This window comes from Diachasmimorpha longicaudata, chromosome 15 (assembly GCF_034640455.1).
Source record: "Diachasmimorpha longicaudata isolate KC_UGA_2023 chromosome 15, iyDiaLong2, whole genome shotgun sequence".
Lineage (NCBI taxonomy): Eukaryota > Metazoa > Arthropoda > Insecta > Hymenoptera > Braconidae > Diachasmimorpha > Diachasmimorpha longicaudata.
The window spans coordinates 6391087-6411511 of NC_087239.1; the positions used below are offsets into that span (position 1 = coordinate 6391087).

Consider the following 20425-nt stretch of genomic DNA (forward strand, 5'->3'; position numbering starts at 1 on the left):
TTACCCGTGTGGAAGAGATGTGCTATGACGTTGTCGAACCAATCAACTTCTGGATGACTGGAGGATTCACATGATCCAGGAGTTAGAAGCCAAATTATCAAGAAAGGTATCGTGATGAGCATGATGGAAAACTGCTTCGAGGGACTGACGTGAAGTGGTTCAACTTTGATGTGAATTCAGGTCGATTTCAGGTCCTTAATTTTGATTTGGTTTGGGTTGTTGCGATCTGACGGTAATTAGGGTTGAAATGATGAGGTTGAATCACCAGGTGAAGTAGTTTAATGTACGAGAGACTTTCGAATATGAAGCAATGTCCAAAGGTGGTCGCCTCACAGAGGCTGGTGAGCAACTAGGGTTCGCAAGGGGATGATGGTTCGAATGACTTGGTAAAAAATGTGATTTCATTGTTTTTGACAAGTGGCAAATAGAGGGTTACGATGACCTTCGTCGTGGGGAAAATAATCACGTGTAGGCTCCAGCAGGTGAGGAAAATTTCCGGTACACTATTTTTGATTCTTGAAATAGCTAAATCAATGGATTGAGGGTTGAAGAGGGAAATTGTCGGAAATTATTCATGAAGATCATTTGGTTACAATTGATGGTGGGTATTTCTCAACAAATTAATAGTTTTATTTTTTTTAGTCATCCTTGGGTGTCGATTTCACCCCTTTCTTACACTCGCATTGAGACTCCTCGTCGAATGTTATGATTAATTAAGTATACGAGAGGTTAGTGGCTATGAATACATAGGGGTCGTTCTGAATAGTGCGTTGGGGGATGGGCTACAGATCATGTTGACACTTTATAGCCTATTACTGTCACTAATATTTGTTGTTTATTGGCCACACTTTTTTATTCCACATGTGCTGTCCAATCGTTTAATTATCCATTCTCAATTCAGTTACCGAAATTTCCTAATTTAGTACTTATCGTTATCACCGATATTCCCCTATCTCGTTCACCAAATTTACCCGTAAAATCTGCTCGATATATCGAATAATTCGATTTCACGTCTGGTGAGAGCATGTGACCCGGTGAAATTGAATTTTTCCCTCAGAAAATGAAAACTTATCAAAGATTCCGTGGGCCTCCCTTCGGTTACCGTCACACCCCTCAATAATGCAGTCGAAATACTTTTTTGAATTTCATTTGAAAGTTGAGTTAATCCCGACTAAGTGTTGAATTTATTCGATGGACGAAAAAGTGCAACGTCGGTTGGATAATTAGAAAGAATCATTAATGTATTTTTTTTTTCATTCGGGGAGGGGGGAAAAATTGAATAAAATTCCCGAGAATTCTACAGGTACCGGAGGCAAAGGAGTATTGGTCCGGGAAACTGGGTCATCGACCGGAAAGTACTTATCCTCAGGCCACCGGGCTGTCGCTTTGAATAATCGCTAAAACGAGGCATATTAAAAGTTCGTAGGTGTATAACCATTTTCTCTTCCTCCCTTCGTTTCTATCCCACAATATACAGAGGGTGAGAGGAATATACTGCAGTTGTGCTGTGTGAAAGAAGGGTCGTTTGGATAGGAAAACTCAAAAAAAAAATGGGAGGACAAAAAAAAAGACATGAAAAAATATACGCGGAGGCCAGAGAAGTTGCGTTTATTAACACTATGCATCATATAGCGAGGGCACTGCAGAGTACGTTGGTGGTGCTGGGTGAAGGCTTTTTATTGCATTAAAGATAAATCATGAGGGTTGCTCTGTACGGTCTATGGCTTATCGGACGCTGTGGAAAATGACGGAAAATTCGGGTGAGCAGAGGGGGCTCATTTCTCCCTGAATTTCGTTGCCGTGGGAAATTACGTTATTGAATAATCCGACGAAATGTGAAAATTTGATTGACGCCTTTGAGTGTGGGGCTTGTGAGGGGTAGAACCGGGCTTACTAATTGTTTAATTAATTCTATATTCGATGTTTTCCACCAAGTAAAAGTTGATTTCGTCTTTATTCACCCTTGAGAGGCCATCAAAATATGTCCCCTTTCTACCCTCCCCCTCATGACTACAATTTTTATTTCAACTTCCCCCCCAGTCTCTCCCTCTCTCTCTCTGCCCTCGGATAACCTCGTAATTATTTCCATTTAGTTTCCCACGCCGTCAACAATTATTCTCCGTCTACTCGTCGTGGCAAAAGAAACACAAAAAATTAAAGTGAAAAACAAACGGGCACGAGAGCTTTAAAAAAAATCACCTTGCCAGAAAATTTAGCGGGAGCAACAAAACTAAACATAGAATTGTAGATGTTTCGTGTTCCATAGCAATTTAACGGGTGGTTGTTATAAATCCTCAAGAGGGTGTCGGGGGTTAAAATACGATCGGTAAAAATATGTGGTCCGGATGAGAGCGGCTGTGTGTCTAGTACTGGTGAAGGCACATATTCAGGTATACTTTCCTCTTTCCCCTTTCTACCCCTCTCCACCCTATACCGGATATTTCACGAAACTCTCCGAGTGGACCTGTTTCACCTAAAGGGGGTGGATTCTGGCTTTTCCACGAGATTTACCGATTCATAAATACTTAAACATTCAATCCACCCACATGTTCCAAATAAGTATCTTCTTGGAGGGCAACTGAGGGCAATTTTATGCCTCCCTCGATGGCTATAGTTGATGCCAATATTTTTCAATATCGATTTTCATCCCTCGTCGAGTCAACCTCTGTATCCAACAGCCAATTCTCCAATGTGTAGTCTTGTATCTCAGCCAGTGGGTATGGTGTAATGTTTCACTATTGCAGATGATATTATAGCTCGGGGGATGTAATAATTCATAGTTTTCCGGCCGCAGAGGTATAAAGTTTATCCATTACACAATTTCTCCTTCCTCTTGGCTCGCACTATTTTCAGTAACCTCCTTCTATCGTTGCGTTGCAATTTTACCCGTCTCCTGCTTAATTAACCAGTCATCAATTATCGGCTACTGTTTACACCTGAATTTTCGATGGAATTTATTCGGCGGTAATGAAATAATGGGGTGAGGGCGGGGGGGAGGACTATTAAATCAGGGATGTAGGGCAAGGGGTCAGGGCGAATGAAATCTTCGGTAATAGGGTTTCCATATGTTGAATCTAGGGAGTTCTGGGTATTTCCCAAAGATTTTTTTAGGAGATTTCAATTTTTTAAGATGAATAAAAATTTACCGGATCACATTTCAAGTATTTCCTTAATGAATACAGGTTCTGGGTTCTGCGGATCATATATTTGAGGAAAAAAATATATAAAAAATTCATGCAAGCCCCCTATTGGGTGATTGTGGGGGAAACAGGCAATTTTCGAGAAAAAAATTCCCGAGATAATGATAAATTGATTTTTCTGGCTCCCCGACCCGAAAGTGCGGTCTTCCCGGCGCGATTTCGCTCCGGGAACAAGGCCTTTTGTGGCCCGCGTTACCCATATGTTTTTTCTGGCTCCCCGACCCGAAAGTGCGGTCTTCCCGAGGACTGTTGCGAGAACTGTACACAAATGTGACAGGTTCTCTGTTGGAATATAGCCTCAGTTTTCTGAGAATTAATTTTATGATTTAGTTTTACTAACATGCATCACGAACCTGAAAATATTTGATATTAATTCAGTGATTATTTGATGGATTAACGTCATTGTTTCGTTCGACTCTACTTGAATTCCAATGAATTTAAGTTCTAAACGAGAACATTTGGTTAAGTACATGATGCACCTCATGAAGTACATGATATTCCCATTGTTTGAAGAATGTAAAATGGAATTGAAATTATGTACGCGCATTAATTTAACCAATATCTGCAAGAGAATTTTCAGTCCCTGAACGACGTATAAGATTGTAACAAAGACATATCATAAAGAAAAATGGGAAAAAAAAATATTAGTAAAATTGCCTGACAATTTTACTAATATTTTTTTAGTATTTCTCGATGTGATTGTGATAAGGAGAATAATTAGCAAAATAAATGAAAAAATCATATATATTTATAAATAGTCATTTTCTGGATTTCACTTTTTCTGCAGCAATTATAGGAAATTTTTTGAATGCAATTCTCACTTTTCGCCCGCCCCGACCAGCAAAACCTCGGCTTCGCCTCGGTTTTGCAAAAGTCGGGCGGGCTCCCATTGATTGTGTTACCACTTATTAAATATTAAGATATTTATGATCTACCGCACTTTCGGGTGGGGAGCAAGAAAAATAGTATACGACACACGGCCAGGAAGTCGGATTCACTGGCGTACGTGCTATGCGGGCCTCGGCTTCGCCTCGGCCCTCTATCACGCACGCCAGGAAATCCAACTTTCTGGCCTTGTGTCGTAATATACTATTTTTCGGGGGATTTTTCCTGGTACTGAAGTGGGATATCAAGTTTTTCGAAGATACCTTAATCCACTTTGACCGTGATTTCTACGTGGTCTATCTCTCGTCAAATTGATGATGGTCGCCCTCTTTTTCCAGCTCTACAGCTATTCCCCAGACTAACGGCGCGTATTTTTCGTGACCCCATTTTCGTTCTGCATCTAACAAATTTCATTTCCAATTCCAATCGTAGCCAATCTCCGGAATTGACTGGCCTGCGGGCCATTTCATTTTTTCTCATTTTTTATTCATATGGAAAAATGAACAAAAAAAAAAAACATCTGGCTTCAGACTAAAATGTGCACTTCGAGAAAATTAATGGAGAGAAAAAGAGAAATGGAATAATGAATGTGGATGCAGCCAGAGAACTTGAGAATCAATTCCAGTCATTTGCTTTCTCCTTTTCCTCAGATAACTTGATCAATTGTTGATGTTTTATTTGTCATTTTTACGATAGATAAAGTACTGGTGGTAAAAAGGTGACTTCCGGGCTTGTGACAGGGTCATTTCTCCTCTGGTATCAGGTCCCAACCCCTCAATATTTCAATTTGATATTCAACGCAGGTTTATCATCAGTTAGAACTCATGAACAAAATAACCGGGATCCACTGAAGGACCCGAAACCCAGTGGAAGTTGTGTGTAAATTTTGCTAAGTAACTTGGTAGAGTGGTTTGATAATGGGCAAGTATGTCAGTATGGACCAGCTTAGTCCATACTGATATCTCCAAGCTGAACGACGCTTTGTTACTGTTTCAAGTTTCACGTATTACGAGAGAGAGTAAACCAACCCGGTACCATTTCCGTTGCATCCGCGAACCTCTGATTAGAAGTCCAAACGCTCGTAAACGTCTCCTCTGGCTTATCACCAGCGAACGCGAATATATTTGCCCGGGAAATTGAGTCATCAAGGGACACGGAAAGGGCCACTATCTTGGACATCGTTTGATGCCGTTGGCAGGCTATCAGTGAATGCACCCTCTTTGGGACAGAAGGTCGGATGGTGATATTGTTGTGAATCTGGGGAACCGATGTCATTGGGTTTCTCATTTCCATTGATGGATTAGTCAGGAGAGGGATTTTTGGTGGATTCATATGATTTTGTCATTCCATAAATCGAATAGGGGTTTTAAAAATCGTTCCACTCGATTTTTCTCTATATTAATCAATTTATTAATTGAGCAATTGAATACAAGTGGATAACAGCCACCAGTTATTTGGCTTTTTTAAAGGGAAAAACATGGGAATTGACGGGGTAAATATTAGTTGCTGAAGGTAAATTAGTAAACCCATAAAAATTTAACACTCAAGTTCTCCAATTAAAATGAAGAGCAAACAACAAACTCGTCCACAGTAATTACAGTACAGTGTTTATATTAACTCGCAATTAAACGCTGTACATTCGTCTCAAATATTGAGTGATTGTTAGAAAATTCTCTTCGCTCCACGTTTATCTCCACTTTGGTTGGGATGATTGTTTAATTTTTATACCATTAATTTAACGAACTTTCAACGTATAAAAATAATCTCTTGACTGTCTTGCGTCTCCACGGTATTCTCGTCCCAGTGGTCCATCAACGGTTGCCAAGGAGTTTTCTCATGTAAAGTATACACCCGGGTACACGAGATTCATGAGCAGATCCATCGAGCTTTAACTCGAGAGCTTGAGAGGACTGTTCTTGTATTACGAATGTATAACCTACCCTGATGGTACACGTGTATTTACTCTGCTTATTTTATATGGTCGTTAGAGACAGTGGCATGACAAGATTCAGCATCCGGGGAAATCCTCGCGCTCTGTGCAATTCTTTGTTTCATTACTTAGTTTATTATCGTGGATGTATCGCGTTCAAGAAGAAATTCTCATTTTAAATTAATGCATTCTTTACGTGGGGAATGAAGATCTACGATGGGATAAATTTCTGGGAGACGAGTCGATGAGAATATTGTGATAGATAATTTTTTTCATGTGGTTAACAAATAAAATTTCACTGTCCGGATACTGCCACCAAGCTATCCGCAAAATATCAATTTTTTCGGACAGCGTGAAACCAGTAGAATAAATTCTCTCCTACCCCGAATTGCCCTCTGAAAGCCGATAAATCGACCCCTGAAATTAGTCGCCTGGATTCGACACACTCGAATTACCGTACCAAAGATACGAGAGTAAAAAAAAAAAGAGATTGACTGGTGGACCTCATAGTCATTTGTAACTTTCCATAAAATTACAGGAAAACCAACGGGAAATGGGCAACCAAGCGATATCAAAGCTAATCCGTTAATTGATGTTCTCGCAAAATTACCATCTGCTTCCGCACCAATGAAATTAGGGTTGACGTATCTCTATGTACATAGGAATTGGTATTACTGACCGGTAGGATCGGTTTTGTGTTTAGTGATTGCGGCGACAGGAACTTGTGGTGCGCTTGTCAATAACAACGTACATGACCGATCGTATTCGTACCACAAAGACAAATAGGTTTTAAATTTCATGGTAGATGGGATTTTATGGAGACGTGGAAGTCCAAGTCTCTATGAATTTTTAATTAACTATATCTTGGATGGAGAGAATTTTTTTATTTGAATTGTCATGCAGAGGAAATTTGAGTGGTGACATTGTAATTTTTCGCAGGAAATTCTCCCTGTGGGCTGGTGTATGAAAATATGAGTCCTCATTAACTCATTTCTCTCCATATATTTAATTAAAAAATCTAAAGCTCATAATTTCGGATTTTCCCATGAATAAATAAAAAAACTGCGGCTAAGATGGATCATAATTGCTTCTGGATTATGTCTGATTGCTCTCCCTATGGAATCCAAATTCCCCGAAATTATTTCCCTCGCACTTGAGTGTTCTGGAATTAGTAACTGTTTATCTTGTTGAATTATCGCTAAATTCAAAGGCTTATTCGCCCCTCGAGGATCTGTTGAAACGGCAAATATTGGCTTTGAGACTTCGACATGCACAAATAATTCCATTCCAATCTTAGTCGATTATTATTTCGCTTGTGTTATCATTATGATCATCGTCCCATTATAGTACTCTATAATGGTGCTTGGTTGTGACTTTCGTAAATAGTCAATTTCATGTGCCATTCTCAGGCGCCAAAATTGTTGATGAGCAGTTACACCTGTCTGTTAGGTAACAGTTCTCGAGGTACCGGATGCAGTTTTGTTTGGATTTAAATGCCCTCGCTATTCTCAGCGATTTGCAGATTGGAAATGCATAAAAATGCATACAACGAAGAACGTGACGTTCCAATAATAAAAAATTCTACATTTCACGACATTAAAAAAATTTAATAGATGAAAAATATATTACCAGGTTCTCCGCCGGGAGAACAATATCAAATATAATAATAATATAATCCGCATTTGAATGGTTCAGTAAAAATGAAATTGCATATTTTTTAGAAGTCATTTCCTCGCGTAAAAAAAATTCAAACTGTCCCTCAAATTATTTTTGCCATCGTCGATGCATGTCATCAATCGATCAATCAATTAACTCGTAAAAAAATCAATTGGACGCATCTGTTCAACGGGCCCAATACCAGCATTATCATATTTGCATAGAAAATTTGAATTCCTCTCGAAATATAAAATTCCATTCAATAATATGCACGCGACCCACATTCCCAAGTAGTCTCAAAAAATATATACACAGAAAGAAAAAAACAAGTGTGTCCTACTGAGTATCGGAATTGGTATTTCAATACACGTATCGATGGAGTTTGATCTCTCCCCGCTGCGATATACACCGAGGGGGGGAGGTCTCATCCCTCTTGTACATTCTTTGATTCTCCACCGGGTTCCATACGTTTTTGTCATGCGATTCCTGTTTACTTTTATTTTTCGTTCATTACTATCGGTTAAAGGATTAGTATACCGGTGCACATGGGCGGGTACTACAGGATTAAAATAAAAAAAAAGGGTGGGGAGGGGGTGGTGGGAATAAAAAAAAAATGGAAAACAGAGTATCGAAAAACAGTGGCTCAAAGGACATGCAGTGTTCGATGTGTACGTTCAATCGGATGCCCTGATGCCGTACATGGGGGCTTTCCATGTCATGGGTGTTTGTGAATATTTTAGATGCATTCACCAATGAAGTGAACTCACGGGACTTTGGCGCAGTGGTGTATAGGTCAGGGTTCAAACTTTGTCTAATCTTTCAACTGCGTAGCCCGAGTCCACAATAATGAAAAAAAAAAAACAAAAAGCAAAAAAAAAACTATAAAGGTGGATGTATGAAAAAAACATGCCGGATGAATGCAGGTACATTCGACTGTTGGATCAATATTTGCGTTGTATATTCCCCGAGAGGTTCGCTGAGAATCAGTATTCTGTTTATTTTAAATAATGCTGCAGGCTGTTTATATGGAATATTTTGAATTATATATTGGGATTAATTTGGTTCGCTTTTTGTTCCCATTTGTGATGGGGGATATGAGCGGAGAATTTTAGACGGTAACGAAGCAGAAAAAAAAGCTGTTATGGAGAATGGAAAAAAATTTGAAATTAATTGGATGAAAATCGTCGGGGGTAGTTTAATTATTTGATTAACTGGCTGATTAACTGTTTTGTATAATAAAATATCGGCAGATATTAAAATATATCTCGGAGCAGTAAATTCACGACTCATGATACCTCCTTTTTTCCACCGGGGGAAACATAATTGGAATATTTTCAGGGTTTATGTAGGTAAAAGTTTGTTACGCTGACAATAACGAAGAAAATTCTTACTCCGATATCTCCGAATGCATAATGAGCTCAAATACGTTATTCTCGGAGTAATAATTTTTTTTCCCCCACTCCGACCAGTGAAAATGGTACGAAAAGGCTGTCGAGGGCTTTATTTAGTGTCTGAATAAACTTTTAGCGTTGGTTTTTTAATGAGGAATCGTACACAACTATGAAACTCTGAAAAGTTTGTTGCTGTAATAATTGATATGCTCACCCCCACCTCTCGCAACGTCCAACAATGACATATAATGCTTCAGGGCACAGCATCATTGGTAGACAGAAAAAAAATGTGAGAAATAAATATTCTGTGATGGAGTCAAGTCTTTATCGATTGAATCAGAGGAAAGCAAAATTATATTATATAACAAAATTAATTATATCAACTAAACTCCAAATTACAGTCGGTAAAGAATCCAAATTGAATCCCTATTTACTCGGTTGTTACAATAAAAAAAAGTGGCATTCGGAGTAAGGAGGGAATAAACAGAGAAGTTGTACTTGACTTTATTCACTGAAAATAGCTCTTACCATTTCTTTTTTCCATCGTGTATCGTGGTAACATCGAATACCATTTCCAGCAGATGATGTCAACGTCACTCCCAGAAACTTTCGTACCGAAGAGTTAATGGCAAATTGACAGTCAGTATTGACAACGTGACGTGAATGTGTGACCAAAAATCAATTTAGAAACAGGTTTCTCATCTATCTGTAGCTGCCATTTTTTTTTCAGCATGTGATGCCAATTTATTTTGAAATAACATTCGCTGGATGAGTTTCGCTGGAAAAAAATCGTATAAATCGTGTTTTATCAAGTTCCTCGAGCGTTACATTCATTCAGATTCATCTTTGGTGGGGGGAGGAGTACCCGAAATACCAAAAATTTGTATTGGAATTGTGTCGAAAAAGAATTCCCTGGGAAAAATAGAGTTGAATGGAAAAATATTTTATCTGTTAGGGATTTTTAGAATTTTAAAGCTATTTTTTGTGCCTGGGAAAAATAACTTTTGATATTTCACACATCTTTGGCGGGGGTAGATCAATTAATTTATTTGATGGCAATGTACCGGTGGGAATGATATCTGTAGGACCTTTACTCCGAGGACATTGAGTGTATATTGAAAACTACTGCGGATCATATCCCCGTAACTTCTCAAAACTTCAAATACCTATATAAATTCACTTATAGCGGACCACGTACGGATCGTTGCCACCGATTCAGAAATAGATTCAGGAGTTGAGCCACTCGACCTTTCACACAATTCACACGGTATCTCGAAAAAGTACTTTCCCAACAGTCATTACAAAATCTTCACGAAAATCGGTGAAACATTGGATCTCATTTCCCAGGGATATCACGGGAGCAATAAATTTACTCTTTCTCAAAGAAAAAAAAATAGTGTCCATTCTTATTGTTGATTTTGACTATATGTTGGACCTCGGGGAACATAAAGAATTAATCCGCGATCAATTAAAATCATTTAAAGAGCAGGAGGATTTTTTCTCTCTCTCACTTTGCTATTTTTTTCAACAAATATTTTGTCCTCGAAATCGAAGCGACAGGGACTCCCCTCGATCAATCAAATTAGATTTTTTTAATAGGTTATGATGGCGACGCTAATTATCTTCCACTAGTTAATTATCTCCCCATTTCATCATAATGTCCGAACGAAAAAACCGCAACGCGAAACCTCTCATTTGAACCCACAAATTACCAAAACACATTATCATTTTTCAAAAAAAAAAATCCCACCGCAAGCTCTCGTTTTCTAAATAACAAGAGCTTAAAAAATTAACAGAAAATGAGAGATGTCTACTTCTGGTGCTGGCACTGGGTATTTTCTTGGGTTAAACGGAATTTTTCCGAACTCCTGCGTAAATTCCCGGCAATACCCCAGGAATTTCCCCAGAAATTTAACCCCAACGGCTTTAGATCCTTGAATACTTACAAAAAAAATTCTCTCCCCCGTTTCCCATCATCCCCAATCATCCATCCCGATTAAATAATTTCTCCCTGTTATTGAGTCTTCCTCTCAATGCATCTCCCCCCGTTAATCCACCCCCAAGATCCGCGCAGCGCGTGATGCTCCTGCTGCACCGGAGATTCGTCCACCTGATATGAAATACTGAAAGTGACTGGTGTAGGCGAATTGTGTGGGTGGTGGAGGATAAGCCAGGATTGTTGAATGTAGCCAGGTGCACGGTACCGCATCTCTTGTTCTCTTCGTCGAACAACCACCTCCCCTCCTCCACCTTTCTCTCATCTCCTGGGGTAAAGGTAAAACGAGCACCGCTGGGTCGAGTTTACGGTGGACGAGGAAAGAGCTGGAAAATTCACGACACCGGGAGTGAGATGAAAACAGGAGAGTGGGAGGATCAAAATGTAGGTGATGGCTTGGGAACAGAGATGGGTATATTTGACCCTGGCTCTGCACCTGGATAGGAGGCTGTAATCAATACTACTGAAAGCGCGTCCTCTCTGCGCCAGGCAAGCCCACACTCCCCGTTTATTTCACCTATCCCCCTCTCACCCCCATTCGCCCCTGCCCCGCCCCAGGTACGTATCTGGATGAGACTTTTCGCTGGTGTTTTTTTTTTACTTCGCACTTCTTATTTGCAATTTAAATACACCGGAGTATAATTGAACCTCTTGCGCGAACATCTGTCAAGGATGCGTGTCCTTCATTATTTTTTTTTCGTGTATTTTATTCGTTTGGGTGTTACGGTGTTTAATTGAAATTTTCAACTGCGGGAATTGTTGAGAAGGGGTGGGTTTTGGCAAGTGGAGGATTTATCAATTTTAATCCCATGGAAATTGTCTACCTCGGTTGTTAGTAAAACATTGAATTGAAATTTATTTTACACTAGGAAATTTTCTATCCATGCATGAATTGTAATTTTAATCACTTGAAAAACCTTAAGAGCATTGAAAATATCGGATATTCCCCGATGGGTTTGTTTGTGAACAAACGAGACTGTCACTTTTTTTAGGTTAAAAAATCCCGAGGGCTTGCACGAGGAATTTCTCTGAAAAAGTTGACACGTTGGTTTGTGTGCAGGAGAGCTTGAGGGAAACATCCCGATCAATTTTGAATGCCCAGGGGTAGTCGGGGATTATGGGGCTGGCGTTACTGAAGGCAACCGTTGCACCGATCGTAATTTGAGGAAAAAAAAATATTCATGTGTTGAATCAGGGACGTTGACGAAATTATCGAAGATAAATTGACATTACGTCATTGATAATGCGTCTGATAATTGGAAAATAAGTAAGGGAACAAATGGAAATGTAATGATTGTGACTTCTGAACGAAGTACTCGCACTAAAATGGTGGTAATGTTCTCTTATGAATTATCATCGTAAAAACAAGAAGAGGACGATCTCTATTATCGCTCATTAGAGAAGAAGAATCTCTTTCGTCTAATAACTCTCTCGGAGGAGCTCTCGGTATCATCAAAAACGTGTAAGTGATATATCTGATCTTTGGGTATTATGATATCACTCCGGCTAATGGCTCCCACTGGGTCAATGTGGTCCCACCGACGTGCCAAGTATACACCCTCGTACATTGGTTTTCCCCGGTCGGTGGCATCAGCGGGCTTTCCCACCGTTCCAATGGAGAATTTCAAACAGTTGTGCGCTTCAACTCTTTTTTTTTCCTGTTTAGCGATTTTTTTTTTCAACACCAACTACACCGGGGAATTGAAGAAGTGATTTTTTCAGTTGTGAATGCAACGGGGGAGTTGAAGAAGTAATTTTGAGTTTTCAAAGTTGCGGAGTATTCAATTGGGAAGTTCTATATTTTATATGTAAAACGATGCTTGTACCTACCGACTCACTCCATTCGCTCACTCAGAACGAAAAAAGTTGTTAACGGGAAAATATTTAGTTAACATGACAGAACAATTCACGTGATCCGCTGTAAGGACTCCTTTTCCGGATTATTTTACCGGGAGGAAAAACAAGAGAGGGAAATTTGAGAAATTATTGCCCTTCAAACATTTTCACTTCATTCTGACGGTTTTACATATGAAAAAAACCCATAAAAATTCCATGTAATTTATGCTCAACAGCCATATGAATTCTGATGAATTTTCTCGTGTCATAAAAATCGAAATGGCGGCTTTAAATGTGCCCTTTACTGCGAAAATAAAAACGTGAAATATGCCTCAGAATGCGTAAGAGACGGTTTCTTGAATATAATTTAAATTTAGATTTTTTATTGTCTTTACATTGTAGAGCAAAAAAATTTTCCAAAGCACTAATCCGTTGAGGAGTACACTATTTCGGCAGTATAGTTAACCCCTAAAATTCCCCTTAATTACGTTGTAATTATGAAGGCAGTATTCTGCAATATTCCCCCGGATGAATTCAATGATTTTAATCGCATCGATATTTCAGAAAATTAAATGGAAGTGAAGATAGCTTGAGGTTCCAATTATACTGTGTCAGTGGATTTTATTCGTTTATGGTGAGCGCCGTATCTCCCCCCTCCCCCTTTACCCCTTTCCGGGGCAAAAAAAAAGAGATGACAGGGGGGTGAGAATAATAGATATCGTCCATTGTCAAATCCAATTTGCCCCACTAGCCATCGGCTTCCCCCGGCAGTTTTTCCTCTCCGCAATTTTTCTCGTTCTCTTCAATTTCTTTATTGCGATATATATTGGATCCACGGAATATTGGTTATATAACGATACTTTACAACTTATTACTCCGCAAAGGAAAAAGAACGTGGTCTCCTCCTCGGTTTACCGTACTTGAGTGGATCGTATTCTTGCATTTGTGGATGACTGAGATACGATCAATTTGACCCAGTTTAGTATTATATGATCTCAACTAAACTACTTTTCAACTAAGGGGAAATACCGGGTTATTAGTTGAGGACACGGTTGGCATGCCTTATCTACATTTCAACAACACCACCATCCAGCCAGTCGTGATCTTTTTGGGAATGTTTGTGTACGACACTTGCCGGAATTTTGCGATACGAGGGCCATTGATGGACATCGATTTTCCTCCTCATTGTTTTCGGTTCAAATTAATTACCCTGGTATATTTTTAAGGGACAGTGGCGGGGGGGAATGGATGAGGAGGTAAGCTTCTTGTTGGTTTTGTCGAGATTGGAGGTATCTGGGGAGGTGGTTTAATATGCGGTGGGGATGATGGATTTTAACAGCTCAGCTCCATTCAATTCCAGTAAATCTTGGGGACTTTCTGGGGCGAGAGAAAAATTTGAGATGCTGGAGATGTATTTATTAGGGTTTAAAAGATCGGGATGATTTTAGGGGATGATGTATTGGTTGATATAAATAAGTAACTTAGCATCTCGATGGTTTGCGATTCGTTTTCGGATGATTAATTAAAAAAGCACCATTGTCGTTGAAATTCAATAGATGAAACTGATTCAGAGAAAGGAGAACTGATAGATAGTTAATGCATTGGAAATTTATCGATTCTCCCAGGTTCCAATTAGCGCTGGAAGAAGTGGTCAATAACAATTATCGTAAGACAAACGCGGAACTGGAATTGGATTTAATTAATAAAAGGAAAAAGTAATCCAAAACAATAGAATTTTTTTCCACAAAATTCATTAAAAATAAAATACAGTTATTCGGGGAATGGGAGAGAGAATTTCCATAAAATGAAATTCAAAGCCCCAGCTCGTGCTAATTAGTCGAAATAATATCCATTAATTTGCGCAATTTTAATTTCTATTCTTGCCCTCGTTGAAAATGAAACGTGGATTGGTGAGAGAGACAGAGACAGGTGTTGGCAGAATCATTACTGTCGATAATTTATTTCTGATGATAGATTACAATATACATTGTATTGGCTAGATGAAACACTTACATTAATCCTTCATCCTATCTAAAACGGTACGTATGAGTGAAGTAAAAGACAGTCATTCTCATTTTTTTTTCATGTATATCCCCCCCCTTATATTTACGACACATTCTCAGGCGAAAAAGTTCTCAACGAAATGTCGTGTGTATATTGTCGTAATCTTTCTAGACCACTGAACTCCAGGCAATTTATTGATTGCCAGTCTTACCATCGTACGCGAAAATGTGATAACCATTTTTTAGATTTTTCATATTATTTTTTTTCACAATTTTTCATAGATAGATTATTTACACTCGCGTCTGGGCGATAATTTTTCAATGACCCTTCCTTTGATGATGCAATGGGAATTTAATTTCCCATTGTTGTGTTTTCAAGTTGCAAATTAAAATTTGGTAATGGGTTTTTTCAGGTCAGTTTGACCAGCCTGGGGAGCTTTTGCAATTTATTTTGGTTGATAATACTTCGACATATTGTGGGATAATAATATTAGCGTTGAAATATTATTGATACATTCACAAACGCATCAACAAATGCATTATTATGAGAGTTAGCATGAGGATTTGCCTTGAATTCTGATGAATCGCTAAAAATTTTCACAGAAAATATAAAATTCTGATGAAACGTGACATTTTCACGGATTTTTTAAAAACAAATCCATGTGGTCTACATTGACTTATTTTTTTCAACTTCGCAAGCGGGCGATTATTGCACCCACGGAGTCGTTTATCAGCCCTTCCCTGACTTCGATTAAAAAACAATAATGAGCGACGCATCGATGAGCAATTACACAATAAAATCGTCATTGACATTTCGGACAGTTTACGTGGCAATGATGTTTTATCTTTGAAAGAAGATATTAATGCAGTCTCAGAGGAAGTCTTACATCTGTTATGATTTTCGCGTTGATCCATTGATTAATCCTAGAGTAACATTTTTTTCTTTATTCACTATTTACACTTTTTACTCGCCGTTATGTTATCACACCTTTAAATATTTTTTTAATCTCTCGTAAATTCTCGTGTCATTCATGCGCTCAGTACAGTGATAAATCCTTCTATTCTCGATTACCATTGATCCAATCTTCGCACGGAGATGAGAATTATTTAGAATGGAGAATATTATTTTAAAGGAATGATTTCAAATTGAACGAAATTTATTGTATTTAATTTTTATGATTTTTTTCAATTTCCAAGGGACACAAAGTAATAAATAAATTCCCTGCATTTTCAAAAAAATTCTAATGGGTCAATCTATATAAAAATATCAATATTCCAACAATTGGTTAAAATATTCTCCACCCCAGAATGGTTTTCCCCGTGCCATAACGATCCGACGTCGTTGTCACTTAGTCCCCTCTCCCCTAGTTTGCAAAAATTGAGGAAAACAAGTTAAATAACAAATATAGGGATCCCGAAAGATAATATTTCGTGATCAGGGAATTTTTAAATGTCCAATAGCGTCGAATCGTGCAGGTACATGTCATCAAGTCTGCACATGCGCTCATTGCACACACACACGCACACACCAGCCACCTAATCTCTCCCTTCAGTATTTGAATCTTAATTAATATCAATTAATCCTCAGCACGCAATCACGCTCGGGTTTTACCATAAAACTTTACACTGACTAGCCTTATACGTTTATATAGTGACATGAACGTTTTTTTTTTATTCGAAATATTTTTCTTTTTGGTTGTTAGTGATTATTCATAGGATACGCCATTCGATATTGTTACATTAACCTTTACTTATATTTTCATTTTTTCATCTCATTAATTAACTGCAAATAATAACGGAGTCTTTAGAGAGAGAAAGAGAGAGAGAGAGATGACGGCATTGTTTTAAAATGACTTTAGTATTTATCATTTTTCTTAATAGTTCATTTATAATTTTTAGTTTCATCTTTAATATTAGAAAAAATTCTGACGTTTTTCGATATTTCTCTCACTCACATTATTTATCATTCTCTCATTATCACATGCATTGACGAAAAGAATATGCAGTAATTACGTTAAAGGTTTTTTTTTATCATCAATTATTCTGTATAAAAAAATAATTTAAAATTAATGAAAAATGAGAGTCAATGAGAATGATGAAGGCGGCAGGCAATAATACTCCTTTTAATGGGAGCATGTATTGTCGAAAAACTAAATAACTAAAGCATTTTAATGATACATATTTACATTTTTTTAGTTCTTTGGTTTTGGGGTCGATTGTGGCTGAATTATGATGAATTACACACGTGGAATATGAGTCAAGGGTTTGTCATTAGAATAATTGGGTAATGAGGAATTATTTTGTCTTGGGGATGGGCAGGAGAGCTAAATGAGTCTCGGTCTCGAGGAATTTGAAAAATCTGGGGTTGCCACAGCCTCGAAAGGGGCAGTAGCCGATGATTTCATCCCTTGTCTATCTCGTGATCGCAGGATCAGTTTGTTCCTTCCACAAGACTAGAATAGGCCCCAGTTATCTCGCATTTTTCCTCGATTTCCAATAAAAATTGTAGAAACGCAATTTCCCTCTCGCTTCCCAAGGTTTTACAGTCATTGTTCGCCCTTTTTTTTTTTTCATGCAGGTTAAATTGAAAAATTCATGCATGCGTATGCTTATCCATACCTAAAAATTCTATTCAATCTCGAATGCATATGAACGCGACGTCGTCGAGGAAGAAAATTTACGATCAGTAAAAACAGTATGAAAATGTATCATACAAAAGTCGGTATTTTTCTCCCCTTCCGCCAGGGGGGAAAAAAAACATTGCACTTTTATCGAATCGTGTATGAATTGTTTTCGTATGTAAACAAGTCTATAAAGCTACGGTGGAGATATTTTAGGGGAATGAAAAAGAAATATTTGATTTTACGCAGATGAGGTTTGATGGTTATTTATTTTACGGGCTGATTCAAGTATGAGAATGGTAGCCAGAGGAAAAAAGTAAAAAAAAAAAAATCAATGAAGTGTTCTGTTATACTGAATCGAAATCGGGAATATTTCTCCTCGTTCTTCCCTATTGAAAATCACTAGTAGTTGCGTTCAACGCAATCAACCAATAGCTACCAAAGGGAGTGAATGAAAAGTTCCAATGGATTATCCTCTTAGTGAAATAAAAATCGTGAAAAATTGACTTTCGCCCACTCTGACTCTGAATGAATTTTGACGTCATTTTGAGGGGGTTAATTATTCTAATAATACTCTGTCATCGATGTCATTGACATGCTCCTCCAGGTCTCGGCCATTTGAAACAATCACTGGCCCTATTTTTCAGAAAACAATTGAAATTAAAGAACACTCCACTTGATTTTCTTTTACCCACGCGCCTTCAATTTGAATCATCATCTTATTCTGTCGGAATGAACGACGAAATTGTCCACGAGAACAATGGGATAGCCAGAAGAACGAGCCGCTTTGTGGAGCAATCAGTCTCCTTCTTGCCATCTCGAGGGGGTTTTTCAAACCCAGTGAAGTCGGAATTCTTGAGGCGGAAAGGACGGCAAGCCATTTCCTCTCCACCCCCTTCATTCACAACCTTTTTTTCTTTACTCATTTCAACGAGTGTTCCTGCTCCAATATTCCTATTTTTCATTAAGAAAATCTCACGATTTTATACCACTCATTAACACTCGAGAGAGCATAATGCATCGGAGAATCAGCAAATAGCCGTCTTCAGATGTATTACATTGTTCCAGTTTCATTGCTCCCCATTTTACGGAAGTCGTAAAGGAAAATCGATTAAGACTGTCAATCGAAGGGAATGGTGTTCGATGGCTTTTACAGTTTCAATAGTCGGAAACATTCTATCGGAAGGGCTCAAGTAAACTTTATCGAGTGATGGACAATTGTTTGTTACTTAGTTGTCGACCGAAATTAGAGCACAGGATGCGGCGATCTGTTTTTAGAAATTATTCGGAGTTACTGTGGACTGATTTTGAAAAATTCATGGACTTGGGAATATATTTAGACTTTGAAGCTTTAGTCATTGAAAAATTTTGATAAAATCAACGAAGAAAAAACGAGACTTACTTCCGTTAATGAAAACTGCCCAAGTTATTTTTGTTGTTGTGAAACATCTTCCCTATATAATTAGATTTTTAATTAACGAAATAATGTGCTGTGACATGACACGTGTCGTGTGTCAGAATAAGTCTGTATGACTTTTCATACCACGTTTATATTTAAAGACAACATTAAAATATCAATTTCCCTATAACGATGTAATTTTTATTAAAATTCAATTTTCGTGACGTCTCTCACAATTCAGAAATGACAAATTTAAAAAAGTTAATGGGAGAAAAGCAATGTCATTTACAATGACGTATGCATGAGACTCATCTCCATAAATAAAAAGCAATTTCACTTGTCTCTGGTTGTTCAAAACTGCTGAACATGTACTGAGAAATCAAGTTAATGAATTAATGTGATGCTGTATGAGCTGTATTTCTCATCAGCAACACAATGACTCCGCAAATATGCAGATCCTGTGATGTGGTAAAAAGCCAATTCTTGATGGTTTTAATAATCCTCAAATTACCCCAGTTTCCAAAGACCTTTAAAACTCCGTCACGAGAGTGTGATTCTCCCTTGACTCATATACCTCCCTAAACAGCTAAAGGTGTACGATTTATATATGTTTATACAGTGGTTTAATTACCGTAAGGCTTTTAGCCGCCCCCTCCCCTTCCCCTGATACTTCACTCTGGCTCGCAGACCATGAGGAGCATCTAGTTTGTTAATTGTTAATAGGTGTGTACACTCTTTAGTAGAGAAGTAGACAGAGACAGAGCAGCAGAGAGTATAATCGTGGCTGCTTAGCTTGACCACCGTGCTGCATTGCTGCTGGATACTCTCCTGAAACATACGAATACACTACAAATTTCTGTCCCTTATCATTTGAACGAGTGAGTTTGTTCTTACGGCTAATGGACTCTCCTAATGCCTTTATAATGGCTTTTATCTTATTTTAGGAACAATTTGATTGCATATCACCAATTTTTGGATTTTTATTTTACACTGATTTGTCAATTCGAGAATTCTACCTCAATTGTACAAAATTTCAACCTCTTTCCATTTAAAATGTCATTTAAAACTCCGAAAATAGTGAAACGATAAAATTTCATCATTTACCAGAATTAATTAGAACAGACTCATGAAATTCATTATAATTAGTCACTCTACATGAATTTCACAAATTACTGATGAATATTGAATTGAATATACCGTTGCATATAGTATATATAGACCAATGCGCAGTGAACATGGGTTTGGCGTCTGACTATATAAAAGTTTAATCACTTGGGGGAGCGGTGGAAGAAGAATCGCCACATTTTAGTGGAAATGTGGGTAATTAAAGGTAATATCCGACATTTCCCGGGACCCTCAATTGAATAAAATTCTTCAATACATTTAATGGTTGATTCATCTGGTTGTCTAATCACCTATCTGCTACATAATTACTCATTTTTATTGAATCTTCATTCGCTTGAATTATTAATGATAAAAATGAGTAGAGACATGATATTTCTCTCGAT

At 38.0% G+C, this 20425-nt stretch overlaps 1 protein-coding gene across 2 annotated transcripts in view; it reads right to left on the minus strand.

Annotated features, from left to right (window-relative positions):
• Nucleotides 1-14838: 14838 nt before the first annotated feature.
• The window catches only part of LOC135169738 (uncharacterized), a 154014-nt gene continuing 148427 nt past the window's right edge, over nt 14839-20425 (minus strand). The window contains exon 7 of one of the 2 annotated variants that reach the window (XM_064135004.1): nt 14839-19742. In XM_064135004.1, coding sequence (XP_063991074.1) covers nt 19654-19742 — 89 coding nt within the window. In that variant the 3' untranslated portion in view covers nt 14839-19653. Of the gene's footprint in view, nt 19746-20425 lie in introns of both variants that reach the window. The other variant, XM_064135003.1, reaches the window with a different exon arrangement.